The sequence below is a fragment of the Myxine glutinosa genome, chromosome 7 (assembly GCF_964187855.1).
Source record: "Myxine glutinosa chromosome 7, kmMyxGlut1.1, whole genome shotgun sequence".
Classification (NCBI taxonomy): domain Eukaryota; kingdom Metazoa; phylum Chordata; class Myxini; order Myxiniformes; family Myxinidae; genus Myxine; species Myxine glutinosa.
In genome coordinates, this window is record NC_136267.1 from 183,458,229 (window position 1) to 183,480,343 (window position 22,115).

At 45.1% G+C, this 22,115-nt stretch overlaps 1 protein-coding gene across 2 annotated transcripts in view; it reads left to right on the forward strand.

The window, feature by feature from the left end:
- The first annotated feature begins 6,393 nt into the window (after window positions 1-6,393).
- The window catches only part of LOC137430683 (uncharacterized), a 119,416-nt gene continuing 103,694 nt past the window's right edge, over window positions 6,394-22,115 (forward strand). Inside the window, exons 1-2 of one of the 2 annotated variants that reach the window (XM_078781183.1) lie at window positions 6,394-6,535; window positions 12,460-13,125. In XM_078781183.1, coding sequence (XP_078637309.1) covers window positions 6,482-6,535; window positions 12,460-13,125 — 720 coding nt within the window. In that variant the 5' untranslated portion in view covers window positions 6,394-6,481. The remainder of the gene's footprint in view (window positions 6,536-12,459; window positions 13,126-22,115) is intronic. The other variant, XM_078781184.1, reaches the window with a different exon arrangement.

A 22,115-nucleotide genomic window follows, 5' to 3' on the forward strand; every position in this document is an offset into this window, starting at 1 on the left:
AGATTGATGGTTACCACATATCAAGCAGCATGCTGCAGGAAGCACGCACAAGTATAAACTGATGGTTACCGCATATCAAGCAGCATGCTGCAGGAAGCACGCACAAGTCTAAACTGAAGGCTAACGCATATCAAGCAGCATGCTGCAGGAAGCACGCACGGGTCTAGATTGATGGTTAACGCATATCAAGCAGCATGCTGCAGGAAGAACGCACAAGTCTAAACTGATGGTTACCGCATATCAAGCAGCAAGCTGCAGGAAGCACACACTGGTCGAAATTGATGGTTACCACATATCAAGCAGCATGCTGCAGGAAGCACGCACGAGTCTAGATTGATGGTCACCGCATATCAAGCCGCATGCTGCAGGAAGCACGCCCAAGTCTAGATTGATGGTTACCGCATATCAAGCAGCATGCGGCAGGAAGCACGCACAAGTCGAAACTGATGGTTACTGCATATCAAGCAGCAAGCTGCAGGAAGCACACACAAGTCTAAACTGATGGTTACCGCATATCAAGCAGCATGCTGCAGGAAGCACACACAAGTCTCAATTGATGGTTACCACATATCAAGCAGCATGCTGCAGGAAGCACGCCCAAGTCTAGATTGATGGTTACCGCATATCAAGCAGCATGCGGCAGGAAGCACGCACAAGTCTAAACTGATGGTAACCACATATCAAGCAGCATGCTGCAGGAAGCACGCACAAGTCTAGATTGATGGTTACCGCATATCAAGTAGCATGCTGCAGGAAGCACGCACAAGTCTAGATTGATGGTTACCGCATATCAAGCAGCATGCTGCAGGAAGCACGCACAAGTCTAGATTGATGGTTACCGCATATCAAGCAGCGTGCTGCAGGAAGCACGCACAAGTCTAAATTGATGGCTACCGCATATCAAGCAGCATGCTGCAGCAAGCATGCACACGTCTAAACTGATGGTTACCGCATATCAAGCAGCATGCTGCAGGAAGCATGCACAAGTCTAGATTGATGGTTACCACATATCAAGCAGCATGCTGCAGGAAGCACGCACAAGTCGAAACTGATGGTTACGGCATATCAAGCAGCATGCTGCAGGAAGCACACACAAGTCTCAATTGATGGTTACCGCATATCAAGCAGCATGCTGCAGGAAGCACGCACAAGTCTAAATTGATGGTTACCGCATATCAAGCAGCATGCTGCAGGAAGCACGCACAAGTCTAAATGGATGGTTCCCGCATATCAAGCAGCATGCTGCAGGAAGCACACACGAGTCTAGATTGATGGTCACCGCATATCAAGCAGCATGCTGCAGGAAGCACGCACGAGTCTAGATTGATGGTTACCACATATCAAGCAGCATGCTGCAGGAAGCACACACAAGTATAAACTGATGGTTACCGCATATCAAGCAGCATGCTGCAGGAAGCACGCACAAGTCTAAACTGAAGGCTAACGCATATCAAGCAGCATGCTGCAGGAAGCACGCACGGGTCTAGATTGATGGTTAACGCATATCAAGCAGCATGCTGCAGGAAGAACGCACAAGTCTAAACTGATGGTTACCGCATATCAAGCAGCAAGCTGCAGGAAGCACACACTGGTCGAAATTGATGGTTACCACATATCAAGCAGCATGCTGCAGGAAGCACGCCCAAGTCTAGATTGATGGTTACCACATATCAAGCAGCATGCTGCAGGAAGCACACACAAGTCTAAATTGATGGTTACCACATATCAAGCAGCATGCTGCAGGAAGCACGCACGAGTCTAGATTGATGGTAACCGCATATCAAGCCACATGCTGCAGGAAGCACGCACGAGTCTAGATTGATGGTCACCGCATATCAAGCCGCATGCTGCAGGAAGCACACACTAGTCTCAATTGATGGTTACCACATATCAAGCAGCATGCTGCAGGAAGCACGCAAAAGTATAAATTGATGGTCGCCGCATATCAAGCAGCATGCTGCAGGAAGCACGCACGAGTCTAGATTGATGGTTACCGCATATCAAGCAGCATGCTGCATGAAGCACGCATAAGTATAAATTGATGGTCACCGCATATCAAGCCGCATGCTGCAGGAAGCATGCACGAGTCTAGATTGATGGTCACCGCATATCAAGCAGCATACTGCAGGAAGCACACACAAGTATAAATTGATGGTTACCACATATCAAGCAGTATGCTGCAGGAAGCACGCATGAGTATAAATTGATGGTTACCGCATATCAAGCAGCATGCTGCAGGAAGCACGCATAAGTATAAATTGATGGTCACCGCATATCAAGCAGCATGCTGCAGGAAGCACGCACGAGTCTAGATTGATGGTCACCGCATATCAAGCCGCATGCTGCAGGAAGCATGCCCAAGTCTACATTGATGGTCACTGCATATCAAGCTGCATGCTGCAGGAAGCATGCACAAGTCTAAACTGATGGTCACTGCAACAACCCAAGGGACCAAAGGGACACTTTGATAATGTCCCCTCCATCCACCCTGAACCACGAGGACTTCCAATAAGTTCTGAAGGGTAATTGTAATGGGTAATTCTAAAGGGTAATTGTAAACGGTAATTATGAAGGGTAATTGTAATGGGTAATTCTAAAGGGTAATTGTAAGGGTAATTATGAAGGGTAATTGTAATGGGTAATTCTAAAGGGTAATTGTAAAGGGTTCTAATGGGTAATTCTAATGGGTAGTTCTAAAGGGTAATTGTAAAGGGTAATTATGAAGGGTAATTGTAATGGGTAATTCTAAAGGGTGATTGTAATGGGTTGTAATGGGTAATTGTAATGAGTAATTCTAAAGGGTAATTGTAAAGGGTAATTATGAAGGGTACCGGTAATTGTAATGGGTAATTCTAAAGGGTAATTGTAATGGGTTCTAAAGGGTAATTGTAATGGGTGATTCTAAAGGGTAATTCTAAAGGGTAATTCCAAAGTGACCTGAAGGGATCTAAATTCTAAAGGGCCTATGGTATCCCGCTTAACCCTGAGTGTCCCGCATTTTTTTTTCCTCGGACCTAGTCACCCTGTCCTTGACGAAAATGGCAGGCAAAGATGCTCTTGACCAAGATGGCAGATAAAGATGCTCTGGACCAAGATGGCAGACAAAGATGCTCTTGCCCAAGATGGCGGACAAAGATGTCCTTGACCAAGATGGCGGATAAAGATGCTCTTGCCCAAGATGGCGGACAAAGATGTCCTTGACCAAGATGGCGGACAAAGATGCTCTTGACCAAGATGGCAGACAAAGATGCTCTTGCCCAAGATGGCGGACAAAGATGTCCTTGACCAAGATGGCGGACAAAGATTCTCTTGACCAAGATGGTGGACAAAGATGCTCTTGACCAAGGTGGTGGACAAGGATTCTCTTGTCCAAGATGGTGGACAAAGATGCTCTTGATCAAGATAGCGGACAAAGATGCTCTTGACCAAGATGGCGGACAAAGATGTCCTTGACCAAGATGGCGGACAAAGATGTCCTTGACCAAGATGGAGGCCAAAGCTGGGCTGTTCCACTAAGGGGATTTATTCAAGCTCATCCATCTCGAACCAGGGCATTAACCGGCTAATTCTCAAACTAGTAGCTTTGTTTGACGATGCATTTGGGAGTAAACCATGACATAACATGTCGTCCTAATGATATGCGATGGCAAGTTGAAAAAGGCCTCGGGGAAACACCTGAGATGCCACCAATGTTTGAATAAATTAGCACAAAGCTGCTCTTTATCTCTTCGATCTGACATTCTTAACTCCAGTAGTATTCAACAGGATGAGTTTTCCAATGTGTGTTCGAATCCCGATCTGGTTATAAACCGCCCAAATGGTGATTTGCAAGCATGGCGTGTCGTCCTGCAGCATGCTGATGGATGATAAGCCGGATGTTCTCTATGCTAGCACTAGTTGGTGGATGTTATTGCAGGCACTGCGTATCATCCCTCAGACGGATGTTAAGCCGGGTGTTCTCTCCGCTAGCACTAGTTGGTGGATGTTATTGCACGCACTGCGTATCATCCCTCAGACGGATGTAAACTGGCTGTCCTCTCTGCTAGCACTAGTTGGTGGATGTTATTGCACGCACTGCGTATCATCCCTCAGACGGATGTTAAATCAGGTGTCCTCTCTGCTAGCACTAGTTGGTGGATGTTGTTGCAGGCACTGCGTATCATCCCTCCGACGGATGTTAAATCAGGTGTCCTCTTTCCTAGCACTAGTTGGTGGATGTTAAATATCTTTGATAAAGCAAATGATGGAGGGAAAGGTAACTTGGGGAATGATAGATGTTAACCCATGGTTGAAAGAATGATGCAAATGCCGCAATGTTTTCTGGTTGGGATGCAATGGGATTGATTTTGGGGGCAAAGGGAGTGTTTCCAGAATGATGCTAAACCAAAAGGGGTCAGCAAGGTTTTCAGTGGGAATTGAGGATCTAATGATGGCTTTTTATGGGAGAGGAGAGTGGGGAGGCCATAAATGAAGGAAATATACATACATATATATATTTCCGTCATTTATGGCCTTTTATATATATATATATATTGTTGTGGTTCTCTCGCCGGCCTTCTCCCCTTATCAAGGGGGGATTAATCCCCTTGTCTTTACTGGCCTGGCGCGAACCGAGGCTAACAACGTCCCTTCCGGACAGCGCAAAATAGGGTTTCAGAACCAAATTCTCGCTCGTACCTGAGTACTCGCGCTGCCCTGGAAGCGAGGAAACAAGCCTCGCACGAACCACGTGAGGTTGAAATATGCCGAGCGGTTTGCGTACACGTGATCCGCGCAGTTATAACTAATGGAACCCGATTGGAGCGAACTTATTCGTGCCACGCTTAGTCAATTGGAGAAATCATGGGAACGATCGAATTCAGAAGAAAGGAAGAACAGAGTGGTTTAATGATTATCACACGTATATACAGTTCAGGACGAAGAGACACAGAGAAATCCTTATACAGTCTTAATTACCCCAAAGAAAACGGGCCCGTCTCACACTCACATGGGGTATTGCAGATGGGCAGGTGTTCCCCAGCGCGTCAAAGGATGGTCCTCGTTGAGCTCTCCACGGTCCCCGGCACGTCCGCGAAGATGGAGATCGGCGAAGACAGGGCCACGTAGCGCGTCTCTCGAGCAAAGGCGATATATCGGGGCGAACGGTAGGGAGGGCTTTTACAGCAAAGGGGCGGTTATGCAGCCTCGTTCACTCGCTTGGCTGAAATGCGCAAGCTCGTTATAACCGCGCCTGGCTGCGCCTGCGTATATATAGTAACCAACTCTTCTTCCTGAATGCCCTGGTGTTGGTTAGCGTGCGCGTTCTTATGCGACAGTCAAGTTCATCAAGCAGTGCAGTGCGAGTGATGCAAGTCCTCTCACGCAGCCAGTCCTCCCCCTCTCCTCTGCAAGTCCTCTTCCCCCGGCAAGTCCTCTGCAAGTCCTCTCCTCTGCAGGTCCATTCGAGGGCTTTTGCACATTGGGTTATATAGGCCCGCCCCGCGCACCTTCTGGAACTCGCCAGACTCTTCTCACCACGCCCTCTGACGCAACCACCTCTGAGCTCTGATTGGCGGCTCATGCTTACCGTCATCGCCTCTGCCGCCCCCGACCCCAACGCCGCCCCCACATTTTTAGGCCTACCTCGTGTTAACTCGACTAGTGAGTAAGCAAAGGGCAGCGAAATGGATCCCGCCTATAGAGGTAGAATGGTTTGCAGAAGTGGGGCCTATTCTCCTGTCTTTACACAACACAGAATTAACACTGGAAACGGCCTACTCTCACATATACTAAGTCATAACTATACTACAAATGAGGCTACATGTTGCTTGTGTGACTATCTATGGGGGACAACCTTTAACCTTTATTGAGCTCACTGTACACATCCCAAAACCGTATATATATATATATATATATATATATATATATATATATATATATATATATAATTATATATGTATGTATGTATATATATATATATATATATATATATATATATATATATATATATATGTATATATATGTATATATATGTATATATATATATATATATATGTATATACATATATATGTATATACATATATATACATATATATACATATATAATTATATGTATATATAATTATATGTACATATATATATATATATAAATATATATATATATATATATGTATATATGTATGTATATATATATATATATATATATATATATATATATATATATATGTACACACATATATATGTATAAACATATGATGTTAGGATTAAACACCCAGGTCCCAAAAGGTCAAGCTGATATACCAAAACACACCGTTTTCAAAAAGCCAAACGTCTATCTGACACCAAGCCGTACCATCCCTTGAATGATTGAATACCGTATGTGTATAAATAAGGAATAATACAGAAGCAGAAATGATGTGAGGGACAGAGGGAGGAGAGTAAGGCTGGATTTAAATAACGTTTCTAACAGCTGTCGAATAACAAAAGACAAAAAGTGTAAAAATGGTGAGCGAAAAATACCTGTCCTTGTGTCTGGCTTTCATCGTCTTCAGCCAGGTAAGTCTCACCCTCTCTACTTCAAGGGCTTAAAATCCTTGGGCAATTGTTTTTGTTGATATATTTTGTTTGCGTCGCTATTTTTTCATCAGTCTTTTTTTTTTATTCCAGGAAAAGATCGATTACTGATTATTAAAAATGTGAGAACACAAGAGCAGATAACACAATAGCACAAGAAACTCTCGAGGTTTTGTCAAAGAGGAAGGTTTAGTATTGCAGATAAGTGCAGGAATTGTGCCTTTGATGATACAAGCATGGCATTTGGCACACAGTCAGAGTATGTCCGAAGAAAGATATTTGGCTATAGGGCCCATCGCAGATTTGTCCTTTTTTGAAAAATGGCCGCCCTCGTTGTCAAAGGACAAATCTGCGATGGCCCTATAGCCAAATATCTTCCTTAGGGCATACTCTAACTGTGTGCCAACTCTCGTGCTTGTATCACCAAAGGCACAATTCTCCCAAATATTTCACCTATCTGCCGTACTAGGTCAGAAAGTCCGAAAAAGGCAAAAACTCGGAGTATTTTCGACAAAACTTTGAGTTGCTTTTATATATATTATATTTATATGAATGTTTTCCTTTCCGATTATAGAACCTACGAACTACCAACATTTCTAGATGACAATTGATTCGCTAACTTTGATTGGCTGAAAGTTTACCTGCTCACTCTTATGTTTTTACCTGTCTGTCTCTTGTCTGCATGTTCCTCAACTCCATGATGTTTGTAATTAATAGTAATATTATTACACAGGTAAATCTTCCATGGCTGTTATAACAAAGTGACTGAGGATTAGCTATAAATGGTATATAAAATACTCTAATGCCTCAGCGTTCAGCATCCTGTCGCAGTGCAGCCTTGCAACAGCCTTCTCGTGGTGGTGGTGGTGGTAGTGGTGGTGTTCTCTCTAATCAGGTGAAAATGGCAATCCGCAGTTCTCTGGTGCTTTAAAATCAGTTGCTTCGGGCAGATGGGCCTCATTGGTAGTCACCTTGGTACTTGGTAGTCACCTTGGTACTTGGTAGTCACCTTGGTACTTGGTAGTCATTGGTAGTCACCTTGGTACTTGGTAGTCACCTTGGTACTTGGTAGTCATTGGTAGTCACTCATTCGCCTTGGTACTTGGTAGTCATTGGTGGTCACCTTGGTAATTGGTAGTCATTGGTACTCACTCATTTGCCTTGGTAATCATTGGTAATCACCTTGGTACTTGGTAGTCACCTTGGTACTTGGTAGTCACCTTGGTACTTGGTAGTCATTGGTAGTCACCTTGGTACTTGGTAGTCATTCATTCACCTTGTTAGTCATTGGTAGTCACTCATTCACCCTGGTAGTCACTCATTCGCCTTGGTAGTCATTGGTAGTCCCTCATTCGCCTTGGTAGTCATTCATTCGCCTTGGTAGTCATTGGTAGTCACTCATTCGCCTTGGTAGTCATTGGTAGTCACTCATTCGCCTTGGTAGTCATTGGTAGTCACTCATTCGCCTTGGTAGTCATTGGTAGTCACTCATTCGCCTTGGTAGTCACTCATTCGCCTTGGTAGTCATTGGTAGTCACTCATTCGCCTTGGTAGTCATTGGTAGTCACTCATTCGCCTTGGTAGTCATTGGTAGTCACTCATTCGCCTTGGTAGTCATTGGTAGTCACTCATTCGCCTTGGTAGTCATTGGTAGTCACTCATTCGCCTTGGTAGTCATTGGTAGTCACTCATTCGCCTTGGTAGCCATTGGTAGTCACTCATTCGCCTTGGTAGTCATTGGTAGTCACTCATTCGCCTTGGTAGTCATTGGTAGTCACTCATTCGCCTTGGTAGTCACTCATTCGCCTTGGTAGTCATTGGTAGTCACTCATTCGCCTTGGTAGTCATTGGTAGTCACTCATTCGCCTTGGTAGTCATTGGTAGTCACTCATTCGCCTTGGTAGTCATTGGTAGTCACTCATTCGCCTTGGTAGTCATTGGTAGTCACTCATTCGCCTTGGTAGTCACTCATTCGCCTTGGTAGTCATTGGTAGTCACTCATTCGCCTTGGTAGTCATTGGTAGTCACTCATTCGCCTTGGTAGTCACTCATTCGCCTTGGTAGTCACTCATTCGCCTTGGTAGTCAGCTAGCTCATCAAGAAGGAATCTCTAAATTTGCGAACTGTGAACATTGGGAATGGGATATCGTGGAATGTCAGTGACTTACCTCGTCAGACTTCTGCATGACTCATGAGAACGATTTGTGTGCATTCCCATTGTTTTGTTTGATAAGTATTTGATTTAACATTGTCACAATCATTCATTAATGTATTTACTTTTTGATATTAATGTTAAATATAAGGATTTTATTGAATCTTGCTTCAACCCATTCTTTATGAATTGGATTTTATTATAAAAAATATTTTTGCAAATCGGCGGAGATGAAAATATCAATAAAAACAATTGTGCTGAATTCAAATCTGCCACTGACTTGAGGCTCCGGTTTTGAGACCAAAGGCTAAATGGTTTAACATGGTACAAGCAGAAATCCTTCTTAAACAAGGTGCCCTTGGTATTTGTTACTCTGCAGGTCACTCTTGGGAGAGAGGTGTGCTATCCCGTTTAGTCTCCAGATCAGGGTTGGGTGGATGGATGGGGCAGGGGGTGGATGGCTATGGGAGCAGGGGGTGGATGGCTATGGGAGCAGGGGGTGGATGGCTATGGGAGCAGGGGGTGGATGGCTATGGGAGCAGGGGGTGGATGGCTATAGGAGCAGGGGTGGATGGCTATGGGAGCAGGGGGTGGATGGCTATGGGAGCAGGGGGTGGATGGCTATGGGAGCAGGGGGTGGATGGCTATGGGAGCAGGGGGTGGATGGCTATGGGAGCAGGGGGTGGATGGCTATGGGAGCAGGGGGTGGATGGCTATAGGAGCAGGGGGTGGATGGCTATGGGAGCAGGGGGTGGATGGCTATAGGAGCAGGGGGTGGATGGCTATGGGAGCAGGGGGTGGATGGCTATGGGAGCAGGGGGTGGATGGCTATGGGAGCAGGGGGTGGATGGCTATGGGAGCAGGGGGTGGATGGCTATGGGAGCAGGGGGTGGATGGCTATGGGAGCAGGGGGTGGATGGCCATGCAAGCAGCTGGCAAATATTGCCAGTAATGGATACATGACCTTGATGCTTTCGAAAGGATTCTCTTGGGGAGAACAATGGCTGGGATCAGCTGTCTGGTGGAGACATTGCCAAGAAGACGGCAATAGCAAACCACTTCAATACATGCCAAGAAAAGAATAATGATTATAAATCCAAAAGAAAAAGGTACGTGGTGCTGGATGATGTGCTGGACCCCCAAGTTTGAAAGCACCAAAATGGGTGCTGTGGAAGAGCAAAGTGTTTTGAGGAGTATGCAGGTGTGATGGAACTGGATGAAACGCACAAGGAAGTGTCGTAGCTGAGGTTGCCAGAGTAGAAAATCAAATGCTGAGCTTTTCCAACGTTCACAAAATGGGGTCATGGAATGTAAGGCCAATAAAATCAAGGAAAGTTGGAAAGATGCAACGAGAGTGAGAATAGCTTCGCGCTACCGATGTGATATTTACAAGTTCAAAAAGGGCATAACTCAGATAATTGATGAAACGTCCTGAAACTAGAACTTGTTCTGTAACTTATTATAATAATATGGACCAAGTTTCAATTGAATATGTTAAAGGATTTGGGAGGGAAAAGTCTGGAAAACCACAGGTGGGACGGAAGGACGGACAGAGACACGGACGGCGAACGTATATTCAGCTCCGGTGAAACGAGTACGGGAATAATAAAGAGAGAGATGGAGAGGACAAGAACTGACATCGTGCCAGGTAAGTGAGAGGTAAAGAAAACAGGGTTTTAGGATGTATTCGTAGCGGGAAAAAGTACAAATCAACGAGGTTGTTTTAGCATTGTATAGGAATTTAGTGAGACGCCATTTAGAATATCGAGGGCAGTTTTGGTCACCACAACTTGGAAAGGACAGAGCTTCCATAGAGAGGGGTTCAGCGTAGGCCTACTTGATTGATTTATGGGCCTAGCTAGACTAGGATGACTAGATTGATTCCAGGCCTTGCTGGACCAGGGCGACGACATTGACTCAAGGCCTAGCTGGACTCATCTATGAGGAGCGGCTGAAGGAGACAGGCCTTCATACAATAGAAAGGAGGCGGTTATGAGGGGATATGATAGAAATGTTTAATGTAAAGGAGAGTATCGACAAAATTAGGGCAGTCCAGATCTACTATAATCTATATACCCTGGGGATGCTCCGATTTATTAAACTAGAAACGGTACCTGCCCTACGGGCGGAGCTTCAATTGGGAGGTCCAAATGAAAAGGCAAAATATCAGAAATTGAAGGCTTTTTTATTTTAAACGATTTATATAAACATCCGTTGAATCATATCACACGCAAATCATCAAAATCTAAACAGTGTTTGTAGAATTTAAACAAAACCCACATCACTGTTCATATCGGTAAATATTATTCCATCGTGTTTGGAAAGACTCGAAAATTGGAAAAATTGGAAAAAAGAAAAGAAAAAACAATACAGCCTATTTTACTCCAGGGGTCCCAGGATTACCCACCCAAAATATCGTTGCGATCGGTTCAGCCGTTTTTGCGGTACCTGGGAACAGATGGCCAGACAGACAGACAGACAGACAGACGGACGGACGGACATTTGTTGAATTATTATAGTAAAGATTATGTGTCTTGCTCAATGTGTGATTAAAGTGTTGAGGATAACATTGTTTTTGTCACAAACCTTTTGATTAGTATCCTGGGAAATGCTCAAATCCGACATGTGGATTGAGTTTTGGGTGAACTACTTTTCATCATTCAGAACCATTTTTGGTCTATAATCACAATATCACCACGCGGCTCCATTAAAGGTGAACCCCATAAGAGGAAAGCACATCAGATATGGCAGGATAATAGCTAGGTACATAAGCTTGCTGTCTACCTGGGTTCATCTCCGAGGCCTAGAGCCTGTTCCCAAACCTCATTTTGGAGTCGTTAGATGTAAAACCGGCCCTCCTTTCAGCGTTTAAGTAATTGTAATGGATTAATTGTAAGTAATTGTAATGGATTAATTGTAAGTAATTGTAATGGATTAATTGTAAGTAATTGTAATGGATTAATTGTAAGTAATTGTAATGGATTAATTGTAAGTAATTGTAATGGATTAATTGTAAGTAATTGTAATGGATTAATTGTAAGTAATTGTAATGGATTAATTGTAAGTAATTGTAATGGATTAATTGTAAGTAATTGTAATGGATTAATTGTAAGTAATTGTAATGGATTAATTGTAAGTAATTGTAATGGATTAATTGTAAGTAATTGTAATGGATTAATTGTAAGTAATTGTAATGGATTAATTGTAAGTAATTGTAATGGATTAATTGTAAGTAATTGTAATGGATTAATTGTAAGTAATTGTAATGGATTAATTGTAAGTAATTGTAATGGATTAATTGTAAGTAATTGTAATGGATTAATTGTAAGTAATTGTAATGGATTAATTGTAAGTAATTGTAATGGATTAATTGTAAGTAATTGTAATGGATTAATTGTAAGTAATTGTAATGGATTAATTGTAAGTAATTGTAATGGATTAATTGTAAGTAATTGTAATGGATTAATTGTAAGTAATTGTAATGGATTAATTGTAAGTAATTGTAATGGATTAATTGTAAGTAATTGTAATGGATTAATTGTAAGTAATTGTAAGCACACAGGTGCAATGAGCCCAATGCCTTTCAGCTTCATCACTTTGTGATCAAGTATATGATTGAAAAGTCAAATGTTCTACGATGTTCCCGTTGAGTGGTGGTTTACGGAACTCGATTTAGAGAATTTTTTTTAAAATACTTTTTTTGAAGAAAATTCTTTTTTTTTTACCAAGCAATGCATTTGTCATTCTTCCTCAGCCTGCATGGAGTGGACAGACAGAGAAGAGTTTAGAAGGAGCAGAACTGGAAGAGTCATCGGAAGAAACGTGGAAAAAGAACGAGTTTGAAGTGAAATCCTGGAAAGGCCTCCTGGAAATAGACACAAAGGCAGGTCACGTGGGAAAAAGAGAATGTGGAAAAGAGGGAAATCTTCATGGATTTCATGGATGTCTTGATGAGGAAACTCCAGTCCGACAACACGCCATGTTTGCATTATTGAGGATCTCAGCAGAGGGCGATGGACATGTCTATGAAGATAAAAAAATTAAAATATGGGAGGCAATACCTGTGAGATATAGACAGGTTGAGACACCAGAAATTGAGGTTGTACGTTGGAAAGTAAACGGGGAACACGAAATATGGTTCGTTGAAAACTTACATGGAGACGATATAATCAAAGAAGAAGCTGAAGAAGATAGCGGAGAAGCTACAGTGAAAGAGGAGTTGGTGGCGATAGATTATGGCACAATGGATACCCAGGTAAATGAGGGAATAAGTACAGAAGGTAATGAAGAAGAAGAGGAATACATCATATATGGTGCTGCACCGAGAGTGAAAGAAACTACAGATGTGGAAGAGGGAAAGCAATATATCCTCTACGGTAGCGTTCCGTTTACTATGGAAGAAGGGAAGAAGATTTACTATGTAAGTATTTTACTTTAAGTTTCAAATTGGGGTGGAGAGGAGTGCTTCCTCCCCCCAAGCCTTCCCGTGCTTCCTCCCCCCAAGCCTTCCCGTGCTTCCTCCCCCCAAGCCTTCCCGTGCTTCCTCCCCCCAAGCCTTCCCGTGCTTCCTCCCCCCAAGCCTTCCCGTGCTTCCTCCCCCCAAGCCTTCCCGTGCTTCCTCCCCCTAAGCCTTCCCGTGCTTCCTCCCCCCAAGCCTTCTCGTGCTTCCTCCACCCAAGCCTTCCCGTGCTTCCTCCCCCCAAGCCTTCCCGTGCTTCCTCCCCCCAAGCCTTCCCGTGCTTCCTCCCCCCAAGCCTTCCCGTGCTTCCTCCCCCCAAGCCTTCCCGTGCTTCCTCCCCCCAAGCCTTCCCGTGCTTCCTCCCCCAAGCCTTCCCGTGCTTCCTCCCCCCAAGCCTTCCCGTGCTTCCTCCCCCCAAGCCTTCCCGTGCTTCCTCCCCCCAAGCCTTCCCGTGCTTCCTCCCCCCAAGCTTTCCCGTGCTTCCTCCCCCCAAGCCTTCCCGTGCTTCCTCCCCCCAAGCCTTCCCGTGCTTCCTCCCCCCAAGCCTTCCCATGCTTCCTCCCCCCAAGCCTTCCCGTGCTTCCTCCCCCCAAGCCTTCCCGTGCTTCCTCCCCCCAAGCCTTCCCGTGCTTCCTCCCCCCAAGCCTTCCCGTGCTTCCTCCCCCCAAGCCTTTCCGTGCTTCTTCCCCCCAAGCCTTCCCATGCTTCCTCCCCCCAAGCCTTCCCGTGCTTCCTCCCCCCAAGCCTTCCCCCCCCCCCCCCAAGCCTTCCCATGCTTCCTCCCCCCAAGCCTTCTCATGCTTACTCCCCCCAAGCCTTCCCGTGCTTCCTCCCCCCAAGCCTTCCCGTGCTTCCTCCCCCCAAGCCTTCCCGTGCTTCCTCCCCCCAAGCCTTCCCGTGCTTCCTCCCCCCAAGCCTTCCCGTGCTTCTTCTCCCCAAGCCTTCCCGTGCTTCCTCCCCCCAAGCCTTCCCGTGCTTCCTCCCCCCAAGCCTTCCCGTGCTTACTCCCCCCAAGCCTTTCCGTGCTTCTTCCCCCCAAGCCTTCCCATGCTTCCTCCCCCCAAGCCTTCCCGTGCTCCTCCCCCCAAGCCTTGCCATGCTTCCTCCCCCCAAGCCTTCCCGTGCTTCCTCCCCCCAAGCCTTCCCCCCCCCCCCCCAAGCCTTCCCATGCTTCCTCCCCCCAAGCCTTCTCATGCTTACTCCCCCCAAGCCTTCCCATGCTTCCTCCCCCCAAGCCTTCCCATGCTTCCTCCCCCCAAGCCTTCCCATGCTTCCTCCCCCCAAGCCTTCCCATGCTTCCTCCCCCCAAGCCTTCCCATGCTTCTTCTCCCCAAGCCCTCTCCCTCCCACAGATCTCCCGATGTCCCTGCTCTCAAATGTTCTACTTGTTTGCTTCCCTCTCTCTCCCCATCTTCTCTCCCGCTCCCTTCATCTTATGTTTTATGTGTCCGTTTGTCTTTTTGTGATTAATGTTCGCTCTTACATGAGCCTCCATCTTGTATACAAAAAAAAAAAAAATGAAATCGATGTGAATGATAATGGATATGCGTCCACCTGCGTTGCATGTGAACCCACGGGTCCGGTTGATATCAATTTAAGGTCAAATGTAAATGAAAGGTCACGTTAGAGAAAGTATGAAAGAGAGAAGTTAAAAAAGAGACAAATGTCATGTCCTTCTAACTTGTTATAGTCTGCGAAATGGTTTTCAAAGGGCACATGACCTTTGACCTTTTGGACCCACGATGCAATCAGCTCATCTCTGCAGTACAGTCCATACCTGTGCCGAGTTTGGTTTAAATCCGTGAAGTGGTTCACAAGGTATCAAGGTAACAACAAAAATCCCCAAAATGGACGAATGGACAACCTGAAAAGAAAAACGAGGTAGTCTCAGTTGAGCTGGCAGGATAGATTAGAGGTATGCACGCCTGACTTTGAGCCGGGAGGTGTGCACACCTGCATTTGAGCCAGGAAGTGTGCACACCTGCCTTTGAGTCATCGAGCCTGGATTTGAATGTCGACGTGGCCATAAACTGTTAGATTGGTGCTTCACGTGCAAGGTGACGCATCACGATGTCCATGTCCCACACACCCACCTTTCACCACTATCCACACTCTGCACACTCTGCACACTCGCATATCACACACAGAATCACATTTTATCTGAAATTGTTAATGATCAGTTTCCTCCTACAAAGTAGCTATCCTTTCCTTCAATCCATCTTTAACAATACTAAAGTATACCATTTGTATAAAGACTTCCATGTACCTGGATTATCTCAGATATTCCATCTTTAACAATCCTAAAGTATACCATTTGTATAAAGACTTCCATCTACCTGGATTATCTCCGATATTCCATCTTTAACAATTCTAAAGTATACCATTTGTATAAAGACTTCCATGTACCTGGATTATCTCCGATATTCCATCTTTAACAATTCTAAAGTATACCATTTGTATAAAGACTTCCATGTACCTGAATTATCTCCGATATTCCATCTTTAACAATCCTAAAGTATACCATTTGTATAAAGACTTCCATGTACCTGGATTATCTCCGATATTCCATCTTTAACAATCCTAAAGTATATCATTTGTATAAAGACTTCCATGTACATGGATTATCTCAGATATTCCATCTTTAACAATCCTAAAGTATACCATTTGTATAAAGACTTCCATGTACCTGGATTATCTCAGATATTCCATATTTAACAATTCTAAAGTATACCATTTGTATAAAGACTTCCATCTACCTGGATTATCTCCGATATTCCATCTTTAACAATCCTAAAGTATACCATTTGTATAAAGACTTCCATGTACCTGGATTATCTCAGATATTCCATCTTTAACAATCCTAAAGTATACCATTTGTATAAAGACTTCCATCTACCTGGATTATCTCCGATATTCCATATTTAACAATCCTAAAGTATACCATTTGTATAAAGACTTCCATGTACCTGGATTATCTCCGATATTCCATCTTTAACAATTCTAAAGTATACCATTTCTATAAAGACTTCCATGTACCTGAATTATCTCCGATATTCCATCTTTAACAATCCTAAAGTATACCATTTGTATAAAGACTTCCATGTACCTGGATTATCTCCGATATTCCATCTTTAACAATCCTAAAGTATACCATTTGTATAAAGACTTCCATGTACCTGGATTATCTCAGATATTCCATCTTTAACAATCCTAAAGTATACCATTTGTATAAAGACTTCCATGTACCTGGATTATCTCAGATATTCCATATTTAACAATCCTAAAGTATACCATTTGTATAAAGACTTCCATCTACCTGGATTATCTCCGATATTCCATCTTTAACAATCCTAAAGTATACCATTTGTATAAAGACTTCCATGTACCTGGATTATCTCAGATATTCCATCTTTAACAATCCTAAAGTATACCATATGTATAAAGACTTCCATCTACCTGGATTATCTCCGATATTCCATATTTAACAATCCTAAAGTATACCATTTGTATAAAGACTTCCATCTACCTGGATTATCTCCGATATTCCATCTTTAACAATCCTAAAGTATACCATTTGTATAAAGACTTCCATGTACCTGGATTATCTCAGATATTCCATCTTTAACAATCCTAAAGTGTGCCATTTGTATAAAGACTTCCATCTACCTGAATTATCTCCGATATTCCATCTTTAACAATCCTAAAGTATACCATTTGTATAAAGACTTCCATCTACCTGGATTATCTCCGATATTCCATATTTAACAATCCTAAAGTATACCATTTGTATAAAGACTTCCATGTACCTGGATTATCTCCGATATTCCATCTTTAACAATCCTAAAGTATACCATTTGTATAAAGACATCCATCGACCTGAATTATCTCCGATATTCCATCTTTAACAATCCTAAAGTATACCATTTGTATAAAGACATCCATCGACCTGAATTATCTCCGATATTCCATCTTTAACAATCCTAAAGTATACCATTTGTATAAAGACATCCATCGACCTGAATTATGTCTGATATTCCATCTTTAACAATCCTAAAGTATACCATTTGTATAAAGACTTCCATCTACCTGGATTATCTCCGATATTCCATATTTAACAATTCTAAAGTATACCATTTGTATAAAGACATCCATCTACCTGAATTATCTCCGATATTCCATCTTTAACAATTCTAAAGTATACCATTTGTATAAAGACTTCCATCTACCTGGATTATCTCCGATATTCCATCTTTAACAATCCTAAAGTATACCATTTGTATAAAGACTTCCATGTACCTGGATTATCTCCGATATTCCATCTTTAACAATTCTAAAGTATACCATTTGTATAAAGACTTCCATCTACCTGAATTATCTCCGATATTCCATCTTTAACAATCCTAAAGTATACCATTTGTATAAAGACATCCATCGACCTGAATTATGTCCGATATTCCATCTTTAACAATCCTAAAGTATACTATTTGTATAAAGACTTCCATCTACCTGGATTATCTCCGATATTCCATCTTTAACAATTCTAAAGTATACCATTTGTATAAAGACTTCCATCTACCTGGATTATCTCCGATATTCCATCTTTAACAATCCTAAAGTATACCATTTGTATTGTTATGAATTTGGTAGAGCAACATCTAGAGCTAGGTAGATCTGAATAGGTAGGTATTCGGCTGTCGTGACAGGGACTCTACATGTAATAAGTTCTTGATGTTTAGGCGTTTGTCGGGGTAAGATGTATGATTGTGGACCTACCTGGAGGTTCGAGTGTTAAATAGTGAGGGATTAAAGGTAACGCCCCTGTGAGTCTCACCTAGTAGTCAAACCTTTGTCCATTATGGCACTGCAAACCACAGAAACATTAGTTAGGTCCTTAGCGCAACATTAAATAATTCCTTTCCCTGACAATGACTTCGGAATAAATGGACAGGAAACCAGGCCAAAAACACCGCCACAATACACCGCCACCGTTTACACCTCCAAGGCCTACAAACCTCGCCTGGCACGTGTTACACAAGGACCGCGGGGTCGGGGACGGGAGATGTCAGGAGTAGCATGCCGCAGAGGGCGTGACCTGGGCGAGCCGGCGAGTTGGGAGGCTATGATTGGCTGAGGAGTGCGCCAATGGACGTCATCGGCGAGAGATATTAGCGACGGTCGGACGCCATTTCGGGGTACACAGAGCACACGGCAGTTCGCAGCAGTCGGCAGTTGGCACTGAAGAGTTGACACAGAGCACACGGCAGTTCGCAGCAGTCGGCAGTTGGCACTGAAGAGTTGGCACAGAGCAGTTCGTACGGCAGTTCGTTGGCAGTTGGCACAGAGCAGTGAACAGTTGGCACTTGGCTGCCAGCACTCCCGCAGAGAGTCGAGTCGAGTGGAGTTCAAAGGAGTCCTTCCTGGCCCTGGTCGAGTGGAGTTCGTTTGCTTTGTGCAGCCCTGCGTTGGACCGTTGGAGCAATGGAGCTCGTGGTGTGGGTGTGCCGTTGAACCGACGAGGCCTGGTGGCGGTTGAGCGCGGCCGTGTTGCAAGAAGACGAAAGGAGCCAGATAAGCCCGAGCTCCGCGTTTACACTTTACCTGACGAGACGTGTTATTTTCGTATTCATAATCTCCCTCGTATCGTGTTTGGTATCTGTTGTGTGTGGGATCCCAATTTAGGCTTATTAGAGTTATTAGTACTACCGGCGCGGGCTTTTTCACTGTCTTTACTTTTCATTAATAAATCCTTGTATTATTTTCTGTATATATCTGAACGCAGTTTTCCTGGGTGTTTCATTTTAATAGATAAGGCTGCGGAGCTTTGCTGTGTCTGCCATTCCGCGCGTTTAACTTTGTGTTGAGTTTGAATCCGCCATTGAGTTTTCGCCTCGGGAGTTAAAGTCTCGCAAATCGGCCATCCGTAACTGTGGTGTTAATCACGGTTGCGTAACAAGTGGTGTCAGGAGTGTAGGATTTGAACCCGTCGGACAAATTTTTTTTTGTCCGCGGCGAGACATCGACACGGTCGGGCGTACATTGCGCCCGACGTTCGAACGCAAGATTTTTATAGTCGAGGCGGAGAAATTTAATAATCAATCGGGCAAACGGAGCGCGATATCGCGTCTTCGTCAAATTTAAATTGTTTCAGGAATTATTAAAATAAATACGCGCGCGGGAAACAATCTTCCGGAAAGCGGATGTCGGAAATTGATGAGATGGAAGTACGCAGCGAGGCCTCCGTCAGCGTTGGGAGTGAGCCGGAAATAGGGGAATTTGATGTAGAGGTGAGCCTTGGAACCTCCCTCGTCCCGAGCACCAACTTATCCCCCCCCCCCCCCCCCCCCCACCGGGGAGTCGGGAGTAGTAGGAACGGCCCCGACAACCGACCAGATGTTGGGTCAATTGCTTCGAAAAATGGAAGGGATGGAAAAGAACAGTGAGCGAGCCAGTCGGGAATTGAAAAATAAAATTGATGGGCTGGAAAATAAAATGAGTAATGACATGGGACAAATGAAAAGTGGGATGGAAAATAAAATGGAGTCGCAGGGGAAGGAATGGAGGGAAGGACTGAAGGACATGAGTGACCAAATTAATGGATTGAAAGGGGAAATGAATGCTCAGAACGAGCAATTGGAGAACAGAATTAATGCCCAAACAAAAAACATGGAGGGGCAAATGGATAGATTGAAGGAGGGTTTGAAAGAACAGATCGAAGGGATGGACAGCAAAATTGAGGTATTGGAGGGAAAAGTGAATGAACGAATGAATGAACAAATGAAAGAGAGGAATGAAAAATTGGAAGGAAAAATTGGGGAAATGGCACAACAGCTGGGGAAACGAATTGAGGGCATAGAAGGGAGTGTGCAAAACCAAATTACGGGCAGACTGGGGGAATTGGAGGATAAAGTAGAAACTAGAGGGGGGGAGATGGAAAAAGCCATAGGGGTGGCAAGTGAATCGATACGGACAGAATTAATGTCAAAAATAGAGGAGGGCGTGACCCAGGCTGTCCGGAGGGGGGAAGCGTTGGAGGGTCGAATTGATAAAGCAAATGGGGACCTGGAAGGCTATCGGGGCCGGGTGGATGCCAGAATGCTACAGCAGAGTGAGGAATGGGGACTGCTCAACCGACAGGGGGGCAAATTGGCCGAGGAGGTGAGGGGGTTGGAAACCCGCATAAAAGAGCAGGAGCAAGGGTTAATTGAGAAAGGCCTGTGGGGGCCACTAATGGATAATGAAAGGGTGAGTGATTTTATGCAGGAGCGACTGGAGATCTGGGACAATACCATCAAGAAGGAGGTTGGCCGGGTTCAAGAGAGCCTGAAGGAAGAGGTGAGTAGGTCGGTTAAACATCTTCAGGACCAGATTAAGGTGACCCAGGAGACCCTCACCACGAGCCACATTTGGACACCAGAGGCTCCGAAACGGAATACCCAGTTGGGGGGGTGTTTTGGCCCCGGACTGGATTTGGACAGAGAGGAATCGGGGAATAGAGTCTCTGGAAAAACAATCCCCCTCGTACATTTTGACGGATCAGGGAGCCTCGAGGCTTTCCTGACACAATTTGAGTGCGTGTCTCAGCTCAATGGTTGGGGAGAGCGGGAGCGCATGGGGAATCTGGTGGCGACACTGCGGGGGTCAGCCGCCGACGTGTTAAACGTAGTCCCAGAGGGAATATTGACCAGCAAGGCCATTTGTGAGGCCTTGAATAACAGGTACGGGACAGGCGCAAGGTGCGACCTGGTCAGGGCACAGCTGCTGCATCGCAGGCAAAAGCCTAATGAGACGTTGCAGGAGCTGGCCCAGGATATATACCAATCTGTGAGGATAGCATACAGGGACCTACCAGCACAGGCGTGGGACAAGCTGGCGATAGAAAAATTTATGGCGGCTCTCCCTGATCCTGAGGTCCGGACGTTGGTGGAGTTACAGGACCCACCCACGGTGCACCGGGCAGCGGAATGCGCGGCGAGACTGACCTTTTTGAGAAGGTCGAACCGCGCATCGGAGAGGGCACCTGTGACGGTACGGCAGGCCGAGGTGCGGGATCAGGAAAAGCCAGAGGATGACATCGGGTGAATGTTAAGGGGAATCAGCCGCCAGCTGACAAAGTTGATGGGGGGACAAATTGCAGGGAGCGAGTCACGACAGGGTGGTCCAGGTTGGCCATCGGGACGGCCTGATTTTTATCGGGCTGGGCCGGGAGAAAGGGGGGCTCCGCCTGGCTACCAGAGGGGTCCGTTCTTGGGGACTTGTTTTAGATGTGGGAGAAGAGGGCACAGTCAGAGGAATTGTCGGCAACCATATGGGCCCCCACCTCCTGACAGGCTTCGCAGTCCAGAAAGGAGGGGGCCCCCAGTAGGTCCACAGGTGCCAGACAGAGGACCACCACCTCCGCCTGGGCCAATAGCGGTAGAGTGTGCGGGAAACTAGAACGAGCCGAGCATACGGGGCCATGCTCGGCTGGCAAGTGTGTGGAGAAGCGCCCTCCTTTGGTGGAAGTAGTGAATTGCGGACAAATTGGCACAGGTAATCTAAGGGTTAGATGCAAAATTGAGGGAGAATTTTGTGAGGCTGTGGTGGACACTGGAGCCAGTGACACCATTATCAATCCGGGTGTGCTAGACCAGAGTGTTGGAGGCTGGGACAAAATTGATAGGGTAGAAGGACACAGCCTTCAACTGGCTACGGGGGCAACGGCACCAATATTGGGACGCGGAGTGGTGAGGATGGAGTTGGGTGGCCTGGAGGTCAGCGTGGTTGTGTGGGTGGCGGGGGTGTGCGATCAGTGTCTGTTGGGACTGAGTTTCCTGGTGGAACATGACTGCCAATTAGACCTTGGGCGTGGTCATATGTGGTTGGGCACCGAGAGGCTGCAGTTAATGGGACTGGGGGATGACGAGGAGGTGCAGGGGACGTGGCTGGAGGTGCCGCGCACTGTGACCGTGCCT